The sequence below is a fragment of the Diadema antillarum genome, unplaced genomic scaffold (genome assembly GCF_040938485.1).
Source record: "Diadema antillarum isolate AM-2024a unplaced genomic scaffold, OU_Dant_1.0 scf00000140, whole genome shotgun sequence".
Classification (NCBI taxonomy): domain Eukaryota; kingdom Metazoa; phylum Echinodermata; class Echinoidea; order Diadematoida; family Diadematidae; genus Diadema; species Diadema antillarum.
Window position 1 is genome coordinate 1916014 of NW_027271029.1, and position 20044 is coordinate 1936057.

Here is a 20044-nt window from a genome sequence, read left to right on the forward strand (position 1 = left end):
GAACGACCCAAGTCCATATGAATCAAAGAACGACCCAAGTCCATCACACAAAATGGCCTCTCCACAATTAATGTTAATGTTAATTGTCATAATAATATATGTTCTAATTTGTATATACAATGTTGCCTTCCCATCACAGTTAAATAGAATATTATTGGACAAACAAAAAAGATATGAAGTTTTTTTTTTTAGTTTACTTGAAATGGTCTTCCATGGACTTGGGTCGTTCTTATATTCATATACTCAATTGCAACCTGTGATTGATTGATTGCAGTTCTCCGTCTTAATTTCAATCATAACTTTTTTATAAGATGGATTTGCATTCAATCGTAAAGTTGCAATTGATAAGATGGGGCCCAGGTGCATGACCATGTTGCTACAAAACATGTGACCCTCTCTAAAAATAGCTCATGAGGCATGCTTTCTCCACTGAGCACTCAAACACTCCAAATCTGGCATGGTATGGTATGGGATGCATTCGATTGGTTTGCTTTGCTTCATTTCTGAGCATGCAGACATGGCTTAGACACACCATATATGTATTTTGGGGATGCTGCTGTATGATGATGATGGACACTCACCGTTCTCCACTGAGCGTCGTTGTACTTGAAGGCCGTCCTGGCCATGGTCAGCTGCCTTGACCCGTCCAGTATGAAGAGGTTGAGAAAGCCCCCCTCCATGATGAGGGACATGAACTGCGTTGGACTCTCGTAGCCGTTGGCGAGGTAAAGCATGATGCCGTCGGGCGAGAGAGCACGGAACTCAAAAGAGAGAACAAAGCTGAGAGAGAGAGAAAGGAAAGAGATTAGAAAGTGGATAAAAAGAAAATAGTATTCAATTAATCCAGTCTAGAATAAGACTCAACAATACGAGATAGTATTTGTAGCTCCATGAGCAGTATCGTATGCAACCACTACACTCTAAAACACAATATTTTCACACATGAAACTTTCATGGCCTTTTTAGCGGCATGAAATTTTCGCAAGTTGCCTCTAACATTCAATGCGTATAGTGTAGACAAGAACTTTCATGTGCATTTTAATTTTGCAAATCTTGGCTCTTGCGAAATTCGCGAAATCAAAATGCACACGAACGTTCCTTGTTTTACAGTATGCTGTATATATTTGTTCTTTTCATTACTTTTGATGTTTCTTTCATTTCTTTTTATTGATTTGCCTCTGCATTTGAGATCATTCATGTCATGCCAATTTAGTCTTTTAATCTGGAGGACTGTTGTGGACCACAGACCTTGAGCGTAGTCCTCTGGTGATGGTCTCAACAGGCAAGGCACTTCTGTTTTCATCACTTAGTCCTTCAGAAGGGACTAAACCTGGAAGTGTTCCAGCGCTTCCATTGTAGCCATACAGAAACAAATCTGAACTCAAAATCATACTCAGACTCAATGTGCCTTTCCATGTTTCTGTTTCCCCTACCATTTATATCTCTTCTTCACCCCATTTGTCTGAATTTCGGCAATCAGGGGGGCAGATTATCTGAAACTATTGACAACGAGGGATTACTTGATTCTCCTCATCTCATAAACTCCCATATTCTGATATGGGAGTTTATGTATATTACGAAGAGAAAATTGTGAGGAATTATTTTTTTAAAAATCAAACTGATTATTTTTGTTATGTAAAATGTGTTGATTTGAGCCGTATGATTATCTGATTACCTTGTTTATCTGACTATCTTTGATCATCTTTGATAAACTGATTATTTTTGTCGCGTAAAATGTGTTGATTTGAGCCGTATGACAACACAACATCTGTATTAATTAATAAGCATAAATGACCGGCATACATAATTAATATAAATTCATTTTTTTTTATTTCTATAATTATTGAGAACAGTAATATATTGTATTTGTAATATCTGTTTTTGTTTTGTATCATAGGTTAATCTAATTGTGCAATGGTTAAGATAAATAAGATTGACCCTTTGTTGTTTTATGTATTTTTTTTTTCATTGCTACACTGTATTTTGTGAGTATTATTAATGTATTCATGGCCATTTGTTAACAATGTCTGTAATTCAGCCTCCGGGCTGCGAAAGATATTGATCAGTAAAACACCATTTTTCAATTCAATTCAATTCAATTTTCAAATCTAATCACACTAGTCTTTTCATTGGACTGTCACATTTTTCACCCACGAGAGATTCCATTTCTTAATACATTAAGTCTCAACATTTTGGATTGAACTAAATGTTTATGAAATAGCTCAGCAAGCTCAGGCCAAGTATGCCAGCAACACAACAGGTGAACAGTACAACTACGTTGTGTCCACTGGACCAAGACTCACGTGGTCGAAAAGTATTTCTTCTCCTGGCTGTTGAGACCGACGGCCAGGTAGCTGTCCCGAGTCAGGCCAAACCTGACCACCCCCTGGTCAGCTGGGTAAGGGAACACCTGGACAGGAGCTGCACAGGACTCTGGGATGCCAGAACCAGTGGGCGGGGGAGGGGTGACAAAGGGGAGGGGAGGGAGGGAAGTGACCGCCGGTGGCACCCCAGTTAAATCCACTCCCTGTGTTCTAACAGCGGTGTTGGGGTCATTCAGCTTGGGTGATCTGCATGACATAAAAATCAGAGGAAAATTTAACTTAAAATGTTGAACATTAGGAATTCAAAAACATCACTAGATGCCTTTCAACAACTCATAAACCTCACCTGCAATGTCACAAAGCATTATAGGGCATGTAAAACAATTAAACAAAAACAATTCAGAATTGCCAATTTGATGAGAACATAATGATAAAAATCTGCAGCAAAATTATATTCCAAAAGTCAACAGGTTAGAGGTGCAAAACTAGCACAGGAGATATATTTGAGCATCACTTGATATTCAAGCAGAGTACTTATAACAAATCAGCATTACAAAGAATGCACCATTTTGAACTCTTGTGGTATATGTCTAATAAGGCATTTATGGGAGGTGGTGGAATTTAATAACTTCATAAATCTACATAAAACACACAAAATGTAAAGAAAAAAAAACATGTTCATAAAAGTGTTACTGTCAAGTTTTTATAAGCTAAGATTGGAAAATGCAATTAATTATCAAAAGTACACATAATCACTGTACGTAACACTGTCTGAGTTTACAAACAGGAGAAACGACTTACATCTGGTTTACAGCAAAGTCTGCAACATCACCCTTTAGAGACTGTCGGATGGGGTAGTCGCCTCCGATGAGGACCGGTATGGTCGACTGCACCCCGCCTAGAAAGAGTGCCCCCTGGATGGCGATGCCTGTAGAGCTCAACTGGGATGCACCATAGATTGTGGATTCACTGTTCACCTGCAGGGAGGCCCTGTTAGGGATCACAAAAAGTTTTTTGTATCAGTTTCACTTCACCACCAAAATATCAACTATCATAGATTTTTACTCTTAAACTACACATGTTGAAAAGAAGATGCCATTGTTACGATTATGAATGCAGAGATTAGAAAGAAAATGGCTTGAATAACACACAATTTTTACTGCTGTACAGGTGTAATAACAGGGAACAAACACCAGTCTAGTTATATTATTTTTCTTCGTATATGCCAAAGAACTATATCGATGTACACCTCATATTCAGAAAGCAACTGCATTATTAGAAGTATGTGATTGTATGAAATTTGAAGGAGTAAAATGAATAAGGATGAATATGTGATGCAAAATGAGATGCAAATGAGACCATGAATAAATATGAATACAAATGAGAAATTGAGGATAAGATCTACTGCACGTTGATGGGGCCATGGCTTTAAGAACTGATTCCAGGTGACGTGGGGACAGCCGTAGCTTTGAAAGAATTTGACCTACGTGAGTCCATTGAAGGCGAGCCTGACCGACTGCCACTGGCCGGTATTGAGTTTCAGCCCTCTGGTCTGCAGGGGGTCGGACAGACCGTCCCCGAGGTTGTACTGGACGAAGATGTTGCCGTGATACAAGGTCACATACAGCAGCTTGTTCTGGAAGAATGAGACAGGACCAGTAGAAGGTGGACATCAATTCAATAAATATGGAAATTTGTTTCCTGATGCACTGACTTAATTATTTGTGTCTGAGTAGAATTCTGCAAGAATCCACCTTGTCCCTGTCGCATGGCGATTTCAGACAATTGCAAGATATTGCAGTATTTACACACATGTGATTTTGTACACACGAACAAGATTTTAAGTCTATCACAGCAGAAATAGCAGTGACGCTGTTTCACAATCTCCAAGTGATGTCACATTTGATTAACTCAACAACATAAAACTATTTATTGTCATCAGCCTGAATAAATGCGGCTCAAATGTTCTCTTTGCTCTTTGAACATCATCCCTTTTCCAAATTCATGATTTTCTTCCGTCGAGATGTTTTCATTGCAACTGATTGACAAATTGCCCTACAAATCATGGAAATGATTTACTACTAATGAAATCTACAAATCATGAATTTGAATAACAAAGCAGTACCCGCTGCATGCTATAAGGATTAGAACCAACACTTGCTTTCGGGCGAAAGCTTGGTGGTCTAGTGGGGATGACGCCTGTCCGGTGATCAGGAGGTCGTAGGTTCGAATCCTGCTCGAGTATGTACGCCCATGATTTTTTATCATGGCTACTCCTAAAACACTGATCAATTCAGTGCTTATTTACGTCGATGTAGGGCAATTTGTCAATCAGTTGCAATCATCCCTTTTCTTTTTTTCTTTTTAGGTGGTACTGACTGCATCATGGGCTGTGCCAAAAAGGCAATTGTGGTGGCAACTTACAAAAGTTGTGGTGTCGTAGCTGTAGACCAGGATGCCATGGGGTTCCATGGTCTTGAAGCGGAAATCCACCGTCTCGATGGCGTCGTCACCAATGTTGAGCGATGCGTACGCAAATTCGCCAGAGAAGCCAATGCCTGGAACGACCTGCCAAATGGAAGAACAAACATAGCTTTCCATAGTGGCCCAAGTAAAAAGATACTGCATAGACTTGGGGAACTTGAATGATTATCATGGAGCAGATCCAATTCTTCCTTTCACTATGCAGCAACAAGACACAGGTGAACACATGTATGTATATTTTACTACTGAGTTATGACTGACTTCAAACTTCCATGTGAAAAAGGAAGTTACTATTTAAGACAATCATACACCTGACACATTGAGTCCATTCGACTATGCAGATCAAGAAAATACAAAGCGAACGCAAGTCATGGAGAAATGCACAATCAAATGTTTGCCAAGATGTTGAACTCTTTGTACCCATCACTTCCTGAAAATCTTATAGTGACCCCTATTTTTTGACTGTCTCTGATCTTATCTCGGATGCAGTCACATCTTTCAAATGAGAATGAGTGCAGTTGCACATCTACTGTAAGCACTGACAATCCTCAGTTCAAATCGCAGCAATGCCTTATCAACGTCACATACTGAATGAAGCGCATGCCTCTCTCATTAAAAAATACAAACAAAAAGAATCAAGTTACTCTTGTTCGTTAGATACGACTCTATTTAAAGAGCCCCATATGTTGAAGAACAAAAGCTCATTGATGTGTTTCAAAATTACTCTAAGCTTCTAATGAAGAGTATAAAAACAAAATGAGGGAGCAACAGATTTTAAAAAGCAGCCTCTGAAGTGGATACTGTAAAAGTGGAAATTTTTGCAGTGTTGAAATTTTTGCGCATTTCGCACAACCAGAAGCTAACACAAAAATAAAAGCACACAAATATTTTTGCATGCCATATGTTTCTGGGGTCAATGTCTTGATTCTGCAGAATTAAAAACAAGTGAAACTCATCTTACCCAGCCGAGCGTGAAAAATTACTCACGCAAAAATAATCTTTTTTACAGTAGCTGATACAAATTCCCCCCGGAATGATGAGAGCAATTAGTAGTAGCTGCCACAGGTTTAACAGAAGGAGAAGATTGCTGAAATGTTTACCTCTTCCAGGATGGGTGAGAAGGACACACCCTCATACGGGAGACTGGATGTGTTGGTTATCTCTCTTGGAGTGAGGTCCAGAGAGTCGTTTGAGAGGGCCAAGTTTCTTATGCTGCCTGCAAAGCCGAGGTTGGTCGGGCCACGCCTGCAATCACACAGTAAACATAAAATGCCCCAATGTCTCCGATGATGAAACAGCAAAAAAACAAACAAACAAACAAACAAACATACAAACAAATAAACAAACATGAAGCAAACACACAGTCGAATACCCGATGGATTTCCTGTCATTTTCTGACAGAAATGAACTGTGACTCGCTTGAGTGCTACACAAAACGCTGCAAGACTAAGTGCACAGCGTTTTATCTCTGCAGCTTCATATGACAAGAGTGACTTGAAGGTGATAAGAGGAATGCAGGAGAATATGTCACCAGATTTAAAGAATGCCATGCCGGTCATTCGCATCCAGCTACAATACATCTTTTCCAGGTGTCACATGGCATCCATGCATTCAGTGTTTTAACATCTAGGGCTTTTAAAAGGTGTAGACATACACAGGTACTGTGCCATTTAGTAATTCTATTGTTATGTATCTTATATCATAACATGTAATAGCAAAACTGACAAAGAACTTTATGTCATTGGCCAAAATATGAATTCAATGACTGGCACTGTAAGACTTTTTTAAATGAACACATCACAATGTTCATTCATTGATAGGATGAATATTCCTACAAGAAATTCACATTACTCCATTTTATTTAAAGTACATGGAAGATGCTAACCATACAGATACATATGTAATGCCTTGTTGTTGAAGTATCTCATGTATTGTTTCAAAATAAACATCTCGGCATTTGTACATAAGTAGAATGTAATTGAAGTCGATATGAAATGAACTGAAATGACTTGTACGAAAAAGACTAAAACTGAATTGAATGGAACTAACCACACCCAATTAATTCAACTGAAGCATACTAAACTGAAAAATTGTATGAACTGAATACTGAACATCTGAGCAGCTATGGATGAAATACTCAGGTTTACTCACACCACAGTTCTGGATATGCTGGGGTCGGCTCCCCCGAGGAGGAGCTTGGGGGAGAACTGCAAGTTGAAGAAGACGACTGGGGCTAAGGTTCTCCTTGTGGAGGATTCCAGGACGTCGCTGGAGTCGTTGGCAAAGCGTGTCTCCAGACTGTAGTGGGTTCCGTTGAAGCTGGCAGTCACCTACAAACGTTGCGGAAGGTGGGCAGAAAAGATACGTTTGATCACAACATTGTGCATACAAGAATGAATAAACTAATGTAAAGTTTCTGTACATCTTAGGATTTTGTTTTGAAGATTGTTCAAGATCCCATCCAAGACAGTTTCTTTTCAATGATATCTACAAAGAGTGTGTGATGTATTCATTGTGGGTGGTAACAAAAATGACGTTGTATCTTGCCGTCAATAGTCAACTGCTGCTTTTTAATTCTCAATTGTATCCACATTTTCCATTCAGGAGTTCTCTACAGTCACCGCATACACCAGCCACTATCAAGAGTCTTCCTCATTTCTGGAACTGCGGCGCGTGCAAGACAACCAGAAGCGACAATGGCACCAAGGAATCCCACAGTGCATCTGTGACAGGACTCTTTAGGGTGCGCAGAAGTTTTCTGCGCATTGGCGATACCGAGAATTAACAAGTCCACGGGTAACACTTGCCCTCTGAGCACTGGAATACTTTCAGTAAATCAACACCCATGCACAAAAGCTTGGTAAGCATGAAATAGGGGTTATTGTAGCCAATGCATTGCACGTCCTCATATCATCAAGCATACTTTGTTGTTAGCTAAACTATACGTCCTATCATCCATGGTAAGCACTGTGTGAACGTAACTTGTCGCTAGCGGCTAATTTGATAGACATCTGTGATGACAGCATGACTGAGTAAACATAGTTAATGCATGTAGCTGGTCATGACAGAACATAAATCTTTTCATCACTTTACTGCAACGTTTGTTCACCTGATACCAGTGTCCATCATCGTACGTTCGTAATGTGGGGACCGAGTACCTCGCATTACCGGCAGTGTTCATCTCAAAGGTCACGCGCCCATCCACCATGAAGATACCTGTTCCATGGGTCAGAAGAGTTTTTGCAACATTCAGACATGAAGCAAACAGTTTAGCTTTTTGATAAGCTGGACTGATGATTTACAAGAAACAATAAATTTCATACTGTTTGATGTCAGGAAAGCATTTCCTGTAATTTACTCTAACATACCACACATTTCGAATAACCTTTAGCCAAATCTAAAAGAATCTAAGCACCAAGATGACATCTGACACACTGTGTCATACCATCGGCAAAAAGGAAAATGGATAAAAATAGATTTGCTATAGATCATGGATTAACCCGTTGAGGAGGGTTTGTTTATGCTACGACACACATTTGGAATTCCCATAGACGCTTGCCAGAGTATACTCGGGACTCCCCCTCAACGGGTTAAAAGGGTAGAAGATGTCCAACGAAAGAGGCAGCCGAACATACCAATGTACGAGATGAGATCTGGCCGCGTGACAATGAAGAGAACACCATCCCTCAGCACCGTGCGGAACTCCAGAGAAATCCTGGCCTGATCCCGCACATCAAAGTCTCCCTTTGGAACCTGGGATGATCACACAAACACGAAGAAGAGCACGTATGACACATTTCATTGCAGCACATGAGGAAGGCTTTGCAATGAGGATACATTATTTCGTCTTGTTCGAGGTGAAAGTGAACAGAAAAGAAAGACACAAGAGCGACTTGTTTATTTGGATTTTGTTAACATGAATTTATGCTACTGGTAAATGTACTGGCAGTCAGTGAAAGCACAGACACACTTCACAAAATTCATCTTACTTGACCAAGCATAAAAGATCAATGGCACAAAATTTATTTTTTTTAGGTGGGGGGGGGGGGGGGGAGGGGAGGGTATACACAATTACATAACACTCAGTAAAATAGACTATATCAAAACCTAATGAATGAAGAAGACATGAATATAGTCAAATGATTTTAGGCTTTGCTTGCAGCAAAGCATTCATACAACTTTCCTTCTTTTTTTTTTACTTGTTGCATCAATAGCTTCAGAAAAGAAACAGTTTTGACATCTCTCATTTACACATGCACAAACTGAAAATCTAAAAGTTCATCTTTAGTTAATTTCTCTACAAGAAGTTGCTTTTACAGAGTACTCGAGTGAAGCAAAATAGTAGCATAATGTTGGGAACAGAGATAGATGGACAACAACAATAAGCTATGACAATAACAGAATCAAGAGGCAAGACTCTAATGAAAACAATTAAGGGAGTGTTAGCAAGAAGAAATACATTGATAAAGTAGTAATGGTTTATCTGGATATTATCTCAGTGAAATTCTTCATTTCATTAACTAAGTATTCACCATACATTTCTCAAGTAAAGTCTTTGGCAAATTCGAAGATTGCCCGACAATCTTGCAGGTGGTTCAGTTTGTGATTGTGAACTAGACCGCTGGCATGAAAAGTAAGAAAGTGAGCCATTTTCCACCTTGAAGACGATATATGACATATTTCACTTCAGTCATGGGAGGCAACATTTTCACAGAATATCAGCCGACTCGCAAAATCTGCATAATGAGCAGCAAATACAGAATACTTCACAGGCCAAAACAAACCTGGTAGTAGCCGAACCCATCGAAGCTGACGCCTGGAACATAGCTCGGCGTTGGCTCTTCGGGAGTCACTGGGGTGGGGCAACACGAGGCTGACCCTTCCTGGGCATCGGGCCGCCAGAGGTCCAGCTCTTGACCATCAAAGGTCACTCCAGAAATGCAACCCTCAAAGTCTCGGCTCAAAATCTTATCAGTCTGTGTAAAGATAGATGGAAAGAGATCACTCATAACTGATGTGTACCACGGTAAAAATAAAAAGGGGGAGGATTTGAAAATGTCTGGCAGAGTGACAGAGTATTGAGCTGCACATCTACATATGCTCCACGCAGCTATGCATACGATACTGAACAAGAGCAGAGGAAACAACACCATGGGGTCAAAGCTCACTTAAAGAATCAAATCCATACTAGTTTGAAGATATAGAAAAATGAAATTAATCTTGTTTGATTCAATTTTTTATGTGTCTGTCTCATTTATAAAGAAAAGAAAGAGGTTAGATATTACTTTTGCAATTTGTATTACATTTTGAAAATATTCTATTGTACCTACCTCTCACATGTATATTTCATACACATACAAATTTAGCAGTACAACTATTTACGAGGTTGCTGGTAGACATTGTTCATCGAGCAGGTGAGAGGTATCTTTTTATGCATGCAATTTGTAAATCTTTATCAATTATGGAAGGAAATCAGTCTGAAGATGTGTAAATGGAAAAGTGCTATCTCATGAATAGACGTCACTGTCTATACTATTTTAGTGATACCTTTTGCAATCATGATTTAATTTCTGAAACCTCTGTCTAGAATGGGATTGACACTTCTAAGGAATTGTCTCACAGAATTCTTAATCGTTGCTTCAATTTCGATTCCCAACAGAAATATGAAGAGTTGAACATTGTGGCAAAAGAATTTTCATTTCATAGCACACATCATAAATGAACAAACAAGCTAATTTATAAAGGACAATCACATTCTTTCTTCATGAATGGCAAGGGATGGGAGCAAATATTTCAAGGCTGCTACAGCTACATACTTCATTTTGAATGTATGTTTCTACAGCTTATAAAGTACCACTGAAAAGATTAATTTGATTGGAAAGTCAACTGGAGAAAAGTTAATTTTACCACAATCAGGTGTAATTCACCTGTTTGATGAAACTTTCATCCTACTGGTCTCATCTCATCAAACAGGTAAATTACAACTGATTGTGGTAAAATGAACTTTTATCGAGCTTTTAAAGTAATTTACAACCTCACACAGCAACTGTCTAAATGCATCTTTTATGAGCATGAGCTTGTGAAAATATCAGGTTCTCCTCTAAACAGATTGGAAGTGAGTCCAGCAGTCGAGACACACAATGGTAGACATGCAGCTGAAACATATGGAAATGTTGTCTTCTTCATGATTCTACAATATAATCTATACACATTTGTCTTCATCCACTGGACTGTTCAACACTTTCTATCACAAGGTTCTAAATTCTCAGCAGGGCTCTTAACAAGCCCAAAAATCTGTTGTGGAAATATGTGAATCTGTCAACAACACATTTACATTTAAGTTTTGCAAAATTGTCTTTATTCTACAACTGACATGCACAGCTTTATGAAACTTTATGAAACTAAATGAGAGTTGAAATGGAACAAATATGTGGGAGTGGGTTAACAAATTCTAAGGGAAAGGAACTTGAATGATGCAAGAAATATACGGCAACATTGACAGAATGTCTGCTACTTATACCTCAATTGCTTCAGCATCCTGGCAAACAAAATTTGAATAACAGCAACAAGTACAGAGAGAAACCACAAAATTAATATGTAAGCAAATTATGCTTTATCATAGGATATGAAATTAAACAAAGGAACAATTACTAAAACTCTGAATACCATTGACAGAAACTGAAATAAATAAATAAAAGAAGCCGTTGGTGCGAGGCAGCTTTTAATTGCATAATATGAAATACATATTTCTATATTTCTACATATGCACACACAGTCTCATTCACTTTTGCGCATTGAACTCAGTTTAATATACAGCAATGTATGTATGTATGATGATATACACAGCTTACAGGGATCTATATATTTCACATTCACATACATCTACATCAGTTTTCTGTGGAACAAATATATCAACTGAAACATCAAATCCAGAGAAAAGGAACTATTGCAGTATTTACTAATCCAACTTGTATATGCATCTTGGAGAAACCAACAACCACAACTAAAGTGCTTTCTATGCAGTTTCAACAAACAATTTACCTGATTTGCACAAGTCAGAAGGCAGTTACAATTGGATAACATATTGCTGTAGATTCTAACATTAGATGATTTGAATAGGATATAACACAGAAAATCAGTCTTCTTTATTCCAAGCTCTTACTGCTGTGTTGCAAACAGTGTAACTCAAAAGACAGAAGGTCACTATCTCTTTTTTGCAATTGTTCAGAAAAGCATGAAGACACTGAGAGAGAGAGAGATAGTATTTGGAAAAATTAACTCAATACCATATCAAATTTGAGGGGCTGGTTGAATTTTTCAATAAGAGGTACAGATTGAAATACAAGAGTACACTTACAGTTCCGACTGCCTTTGCTTTGAAAGAGAAAATTACTATCACTAGCTTTGATTGCTTTTGCAATAGAATAATTCTAATGCAAGCAGCTTGGAGCTAGGAGGAATACCAACCAGCTTCTACAGTCCAAAATGATTATATAGGAATACATATACATTTTTTTTTTCACAAAATAAAAGTCATCTCGACTGAAGGGAGTCTGGATGTGCTAAGACTACAAATATGTCATATCTTTGGATGCAATTACAGTAAAAAAAAAAAAGATAAATAAATAAACGAATGAACGAACGAACGAACGAACGAACGAACGAACGAACGAACGAACGAACGAACGAACGAACGAACGAACGTGCGAACGAACGGATGAATGAATGAATAAATAAATAAATCAATAAAAATTTAAGTCCAAAAATATTTGTGGTTGAGTAACCTAATGACATTAAAACAATGCTAATAAGAATTTGAATGCAACTCAGCCAGAACTGCAGACTGGAGATGATAATATCTAGGGTACTATACAAAAAGACTGAAACATTGGTACCTCACTGAGAAGATCACGGGCAGTGCCAGGCTAGATTAGATGGGACAAAGGTCAAACACACAACATTCAATGAGAGCTGTGCATCAGATTTTCAAACTTTGTTGTTATGGAAAGGATTATGGGAACATTACGATACTGTGGCAAATGAATTAGTCACAAACTTATATACACAAAGTTATGATTACTTACAAGAGTGTTGGAGTTAAGATGTAATATCATGACACATAATTTTAAAAGAAAATGATTAGGGTGAGGCGCAATACATGACAGAAATATCAGTATCAGAGCCCTTCTTCTCTGCTGTAACATATCAAATTAATAATGTGAGTGTCTGTTTTACTGATAATTACATAGTGGTTACTCATGGGACTGCATGGTGCATGGATGGATGGTAAAACACTAACACAGACAATAATACACTGCAAAGGGTAGACGTTGTAGTTCTGAGTTAGAATCCACCCAAAATAAACTGATGGTCCTTGATAGCTGATGAATATATATCCTGCCAATCAGGGTGTGTTTGGCTTTTTTTTTTTGTATTTTACCATGTCTATTTTACTGGAAATATTTTCAAGTGTAAATTATATGTACATGAAATACAACATTTCCTCAAAATGGGTGTATGCTGACCATTAAAGTGCTTCAACACAAATTAAAGATAATAAAAAGTTTTGGTACCTCAAAAGCTTCCCTGAATTTCCTTGTCTTGGTTTGTGTTTCAGGTTAAAGTACGTTGTCTGTGAGAATTACTCGCCCCAAAGTGCTCTCATGTCTTAGTAATCATGCAATAATGATTTCGTACCAGAGCCGACGCTGTCCAGCGTCGATAAATATTGTACAAAACCACTGACTGCGACCAGCAGCGTGCAGCCCATTGTAAGCATAGCTAACTGCGACCAGCAGCCCCATACGCATAGCGTAATGGGGCTTCGCATTGTAGCATTCAGGATCATGACAGAATTAGTATCGCGGGTAAATGTCAACTTAAAATCCAAAAATTTCTTCGATTTGAAGACTTACCAATTAAGTTGAAGTATTGAAAACAGGCTTCGAACAACGTTTGGTTCTGCCAATAGTCCCTTTCTGTTCGAATTGATGACTGAATGTGACTCGGTCGGGAGGACCTTGGGAGAGCTACATACACTGGATACCATGGCCAGCGCATGCGCACATAAACATCTTATCCGTTCATGGATTTGAAATTTGTGTGCATGTGATGTGTTCGCATGCACTGGCTGTAGTATTCAGTGTACTGTATGTAGCTCTCCTAAGGTCCTGTCGACCGAGTCTCATTCAGTCATCAATTCGAACAGAAAAGGACTATAGGCAGAACCAAACGTTGCCCGAAGCCTATTTTCAATACTTCAAGTTAATTGGTAAGTCTTCAAATTGAAGAATTTATGGGATTTTAAGTTGACATTTACCCTGCGATACTAAATCTGTCATGATTCTGAATGCTACAATGCGAAGCCCGATTACGCTATGCGTATGGGACTGCTGGTCGCTATGCGTATGGGGCTGCTGATCGCAGTTAATTGCATGATTACTAAGACATGAGAGCACTTTGGGGCGAGTAAGTCTCACAGTGTTAGTTATATGAAAGGTACTTTAACCTGAAACACAAACTAAGACAAGGAAATTCAAGGACACTTTTGAGGTACCAAAACTTTTTATTATCTTTAAGATAAAACACAAGCTGTGTAAGAAATGGTGCACTTCCTTAAACTGGACTGATCTACATTCACTTCTCATTTTAAGCTTCATCTTCAATCTTTGTCACCTGAAGAAAAAAAAAAGAAAAAAATTAATTATTTTCTTTACCTCATAGTCACTTGGTATGCCCCCTACATAGAAGGTAGTGTCTGGCTGGAACTGCATGAATCTCTCGTAAACTGAGAAGCTTCTTTCATAGTTGCTGGATGAGCCACCGGTGGACAGGAGGGTCACTGTCAGTTCTCCTCCATCTGCGTATCTGTTTCGGAAAATGACAAACATGATGATGCAGTCAGGTAAAAGTGTTGTGATCCAGTGGACTAGGTACTGCCCTTTCAATGAGAAGGTTCACAGTTCAAGTCTTGCCCTTCCATTGTGTCTTAATAGCATAAGATACTTTTAGCCACCATGGTCATCTCTGTGGTGAAAACTGTAAGGCTAATAAGACATTGGACGTTAGTATGCATGGATGGGTACACGGTACGCAAAGTTACTACATTCATCAGATCATTAAAACGTTATTAGATATATTTCCTGGAATAGCTAGGGAAACGCATGTGGATACATACCGTGTGGCCAGAACATGATACCAGTCGCCGCAACACACGTCAATGGGGCTGGCGACCGTCACTACGTCTTGGCTGACACTGAACCGAAAGTTGATGCGACTGGCGATGATCTCGATGCTCATGAAGGACTCTCCAGCCGGATTCTCCATGAAGAAGACGAGACCATCGCGCTGGTCTGGCCTGACGTCCAGCTCGATGGCATTGTAGAGGGCCAGGGTGTCCACTGACTGGATGATGGACAGCGAGCTCTGGCCGGCAAACCGCACGGGCTGGCTGGAATCGGCGATGGAGTTTTGGGCGAGGCGCAGCTTCTCGCGAAGTCGGGCGATCTTGTCGTTGATGTCCGAGCGGAGGGTGGCGGTCACATTCTGCAACTCGGTCAGCGTATCGACGTTCGTGCTCAGAGTTTGGATGTTGGTTTCAACTTGGGTGACTATACAAAAGTGATCATAAGCACACTGAGAGCTTCAAACCCTGAACCATAACTCTACTATCTGATACTGGAAGATGAAATACAAGTAACCTTCACAATGCAAATTGCACGTCCATCAAGAAAAATATATACACATTTATATTATAACGTTCTCCTTGTGGATATGAAGTAGGCGAGCATATTTGTAATGCAGCAAGAACAGTGCATATATAATGTAAGTTATATTTCTGTTCAATTGTGGCATAAATTGTATTGATTTTATTTGAATATTTTACTATGAGCCTACAACTTGCCCTCTTATATTTCTCTGGTGCAGTTGCTGTACACCATTTTCTACTCCAGCAAATGTTATTTTGTAATTGCTTTCACTAACATTTTACTCATGTCTACAAGATGTGAATCTTTCCACAGTTCATGAGTTTTGATAAATCCAGCAAAGGTTCATACATGCGTGTTCTGTACATAAGAACTTTCCTTGTCAAGCAACTACTTCATTATTCAAGAAATGTATATGTGGCGAAATTTATCACAATTCAAACAAACCAAGCAAACGATTCAAACATCACAACTACAAGTATAAAGGAACAGATTAATCAAATTATCTACTAGATTTACCCTGGTCTGGTAGATCGGCAAGGATTGTGGTTGCATTGTTGACGCTGTCTTGAACAAAGATGATGCCTCTCTCATCCCGGTCAAGACTCTGCTGAAGTGAGGTGGCAGCTGCCAGGATCTCTGCCGCGTTCTCCAAGGTTTGGTTAGCCTCCTCCATTCCAGCATCTATGACGGGCTGAATGCCTGGATCTAAAATGAAGGAGAAAATAAAAATATCATAAGCCATCATTCACAGACTTTGCACTTGATACTCTGAAGTCACAAAAACATGTGTAGCAGCCCCAACTGGTGATAAAATGCATATTAAGGGGGTGTTTCACAATAATTGCTTAACCCTACCTCAAAATGACAGCTTTACTGGCATAAACGCAGCGAAAATCTAAATGATGCCACCATGTAACATCGATACACAGATAAATTTGACTCCATCAAGCACCCGCAATGGGAGATTTTGTGGAGAAGAAAGCACTTCCTGCAGTATATTAGACCAGTAGACAATTGCTTTGCAAAGGTTTTAAGTTGAACAAAAGTATTTGGCCATCCAGTGCCAGTTGACCATAGTTTCTTGACACCATGTATTTTCATGTGTCACAAGGTCACCTTCAATAGGATCAATTTCATCAATATGAACAATATGACCAATTTGACCAATCTAATCTACAAATCTGTGTAACTTTATGATAAAAGTGAGAACATAAGAATATTCACAAGAGGTGAGAGTCTGCTCTGACCTTGAGCTACGGTGTAAAGTGCGTTGACCTCTGTGACCAGACTTCTGACCTGGTCGCGGACGCCATCCCACGCTCCAATGGCATCCTGAAGCGTTTCGCTGGATGAATTGAGCTGGCTCAGAAGACCTATACATCCAGGGAATATATAGACGATGGGAACAGAAATTAAAACTTTGTCTCATCTTACTTTTCAGGAACTTGCTGGATTGATATCATATAGAAAAGTCATCAAATTGTATCTCTTTAGTCGTTAAAATATCATTCAGAATAATCAAAGGAGCAAAATGATCAAAATCACATTTATTGAAAGGTTTATTTATTCATATCACATCTCGTAGCCCAAGGGCTAAATTGCGTATGATATTACATAAAATATATACATGCACATTCAAACATTCAGACAGTTACAGAATAAAACTTGTACACGTGTGAAAGAAATGAGTGGGAAAATATCATAATTACACAAATCAATAAGTGGAGCATTATGCGATATATATCATGCAAGATAAGAACATATTCCACATTTGTCAAAACAAGCAGAACTATATAAAAAAAAATACTGTGATGACTGATTTGCCTCTACTCCAATAAAACTACAAAACATCATACACAAGAAATCAGGTTTGCATAACTGATGATAACCAAAGATAGGATATTTAAAAATGTGATTGCACAACCCCCAATATAATTATATCAACTGTTTTTAAATTTCATTACCAAATTTCATTCTAATGACTAAATTATCACATGAAACATACCCTAGCACTCTCATCCGACCCCTACAAACCCTGTGACCCACATTCTTCTTTAAACATCATCCAAATTGTACAATGTATGCAATTTGAAGCAATACGACAAGCAACTACCCAGACATAGACATACAGAGAAACTGCAAAATTGTAGAATCTTATTTCAATAGGGCCTGTATCTATCAAACATCTATCGTGTCCTATATCTTATTAACCCGAGGGGTTGGGGGGTGGGGGGGGGGGGGTGGGGGGAGTAGGTCAGCAAGCTTGCTTTTTTAAACATCTGGCACATGTACTAGTACTTGAATACTGAGAAATATTCTATAATGGGTCAATACGAATTTACTTCTTGTCAAATATTTGATTATAAGATAAACATTGAATCACACTTTTGTGACTTTTTCCAACTTCTACACTAAGCCATGATGCTTGTTTCATGTTTGCGAATTAAGATATTTTCCAATCTATTATGACTCTATTAGAAGCATTCTAACAGCACCAGGATTATAGTGATTTTAAATGCAAATAGGGGAAAAAGACTAGAAGTGAATTAACGCTCTCTAATGTGCATTCGTCATTACGCCTCACAGACGCACATATTTACCCTGCGTATCCACCGCACTGCCCTCTATTGTTGCAAGTAGGTCAGTGCTAGCCTGTCTGGATGACTGAGCCTCTGCTCTGAGGGCCAGCAGACCACGGCTGGACAGACTCTCCTGGGCGGCGGTCAGTGTGCTACTGGCATTCTGGACAGTTGAGCGGGCCTCGTCTACGGTGTCCACAACATCCCGATAGTTCTGGACGGCAGCTACGGCCAGGCGGCCGACCGGTTGGGCACTCTCAAAAATACTGAAGGAGGGGGAAAGCGGAGACAAGTAGAATTGAATCAAGATGTGCATGAAAATACAGTTGACCTTATGGCCTAGGAATGTACGCCAAAAGTTTAGATAATGCTTAGGTATGTTTACATATGTACGTAGTACTGCTGAAACAACAGCTTAAGATGCATGCCTCCTGCATTTTTTCTTTCATCAATAGCAATTACTTCAATCCTCTAAATTTTTCACGATTATAGAAAGGTATATACTTCAATGGTTTATTGATATAAAATGTTATAATTATACAAGATTATACTCCCCTTCATTCAATTTCTATTTATCAAAGCATATTATCATACATTTTGATGTTTTGTTTGCAGGCAAAATGCAGACATCATATCAGATCGAATAACATCAAACCCAAATCAGTTTTCGCATCATAAGTTGATTTTTACCAATTTCCCATCCAATCAAGAATGACACCATCCTTGATCTTACCTGATCGACTGCTGAGCCTGGTCAGACAGGGCTATCACCCTCAGCTCGGCCGTCGTGACGGTCAGCTCCAAGTTAGCCTGGAGGGCTTGGACGTCACCCAGGCGACCCGTGACCCGCAGGTTGCCGTCCACCCAGCCATTCACGCCCCGCTGGTCAATCCCATCGTCCAGCGGGAGGGCCGCATTACCCTGGGAGCTTCCAAGGTAGATCAGGTTGGCTTCCTGAAGGGTTTGGTCAGCATCTGGCACAAAAAAACAAAGCAATGTATTGATCAAGTGAGTTCCACCTGTAAAGTAAACTTCTGAGTGACATAATATAATTCTTTTCAAAAGTTCTGTGTACTGACATTCTTGACATGGCGAGTGGTTCACTGACCACCCTGTGTCTGTATACCTGACATTTCAAATCGGACTTGAGTTCTCTGTCACCTCATTTGACACATTAATGACACATTACAATTATTAACCCATTGGAGACTAGTCCCGAGTATACTCGGGCAGATGTCTATGGGAAATGCCAGTTGTAGCAAAATCAGCCCGTCCAAAACCATATGTCATGCGTATCATGATTATTTTTTACATTGCGACTCTTGATTGAAATATGCATTATGGCATACATTTCAAGGGTTATCCCTGAAATGTAACAAGTCATGCTATGAATATCATCATCTATGATCGAATGTGTTAAAGAGAATCCTTCCTCTTTGAGAGGATAGGGGGGCAGTTGGTTGTTATCTTCTTCAGTGATCACTACCACCACACCCAAGTAACACTGAAAACATCTCTTGCCTTGTTATTAAGACCATCCCGGTGCCAATATCCATAAGGGGGTTTACAGTGACTGAAAGTGGCTATAATCACAATTATTGCAGTAATGACTCAAATATTCATATCTCAATTGACTGCTGCATAGTTGCTTTCACTTGGTCACTGACGTTAACATTGAGGCTACTTATAATCAGCGTTAACAGCTGCTGTCCAGGTCTTAAATGATGCACCAGTGAGGCAAGAAAGGGTAGACCAGGGGATAATTCACTGGTTGGTCTCAAGAAACATTTTGAAGTCACTTAGAGCGGTAAAATGGAAGGAGTTTCTCAAGACCAAATGCATAAAAGTAATTAACCCTTCTTTTCCCTGCAGATTCTCCAGAGAGCATGCACAACATGGTACACATTTTGATCAGTTTCTCATCGTTTGTTTTGACTTATGCTTGTGT

The 20044-nt window shown here is 39.2% G+C and overlaps 1 protein-coding gene across 1 annotated transcript in view; it reads right to left on the minus strand.

Annotated features, from left to right (window-relative positions):
- Positions 1 to 20044, minus strand: part of LOC139721214 (laminin subunit alpha-1-like) — a 52094-nt gene that overhangs the window by 5583 nt on the left and 26467 nt on the right. Inside the window, exons 28-43 of the mRNA XM_071632539.1 lie at positions 18830 to 19070; positions 18118 to 18362; positions 16765 to 16890; positions 16034 to 16222; positions 14986 to 15418; positions 14525 to 14675; positions 9593 to 9784; positions 8444 to 8561; positions 7918 to 8024; positions 6960 to 7138; positions 5909 to 6053; positions 4749 to 4892; positions 3812 to 3960; positions 3126 to 3314; positions 2304 to 2570; positions 582 to 780 (exon numbers count right to left, since the gene is read on the minus strand). Of these exons, the coding sequence (XP_071488640.1) occupies positions 582 to 780; positions 2304 to 2570; positions 3126 to 3314; positions 3812 to 3960; positions 4749 to 4892; positions 5909 to 6053; positions 6960 to 7138; positions 7918 to 8024; positions 8444 to 8561; positions 9593 to 9784; positions 14525 to 14675; positions 14986 to 15418; positions 16034 to 16222; positions 16765 to 16890; positions 18118 to 18362; positions 18830 to 19070 (3074 nt within the window). The remainder of the gene's footprint in view (positions 1 to 581; positions 781 to 2303; positions 2571 to 3125; positions 3315 to 3811; positions 3961 to 4748; positions 4893 to 5908; positions 6054 to 6959; positions 7139 to 7917; positions 8025 to 8443; positions 8562 to 9592; positions 9785 to 14524; positions 14676 to 14985; positions 15419 to 16033; positions 16223 to 16764; positions 16891 to 18117; positions 18363 to 18829; positions 19071 to 20044) is intronic.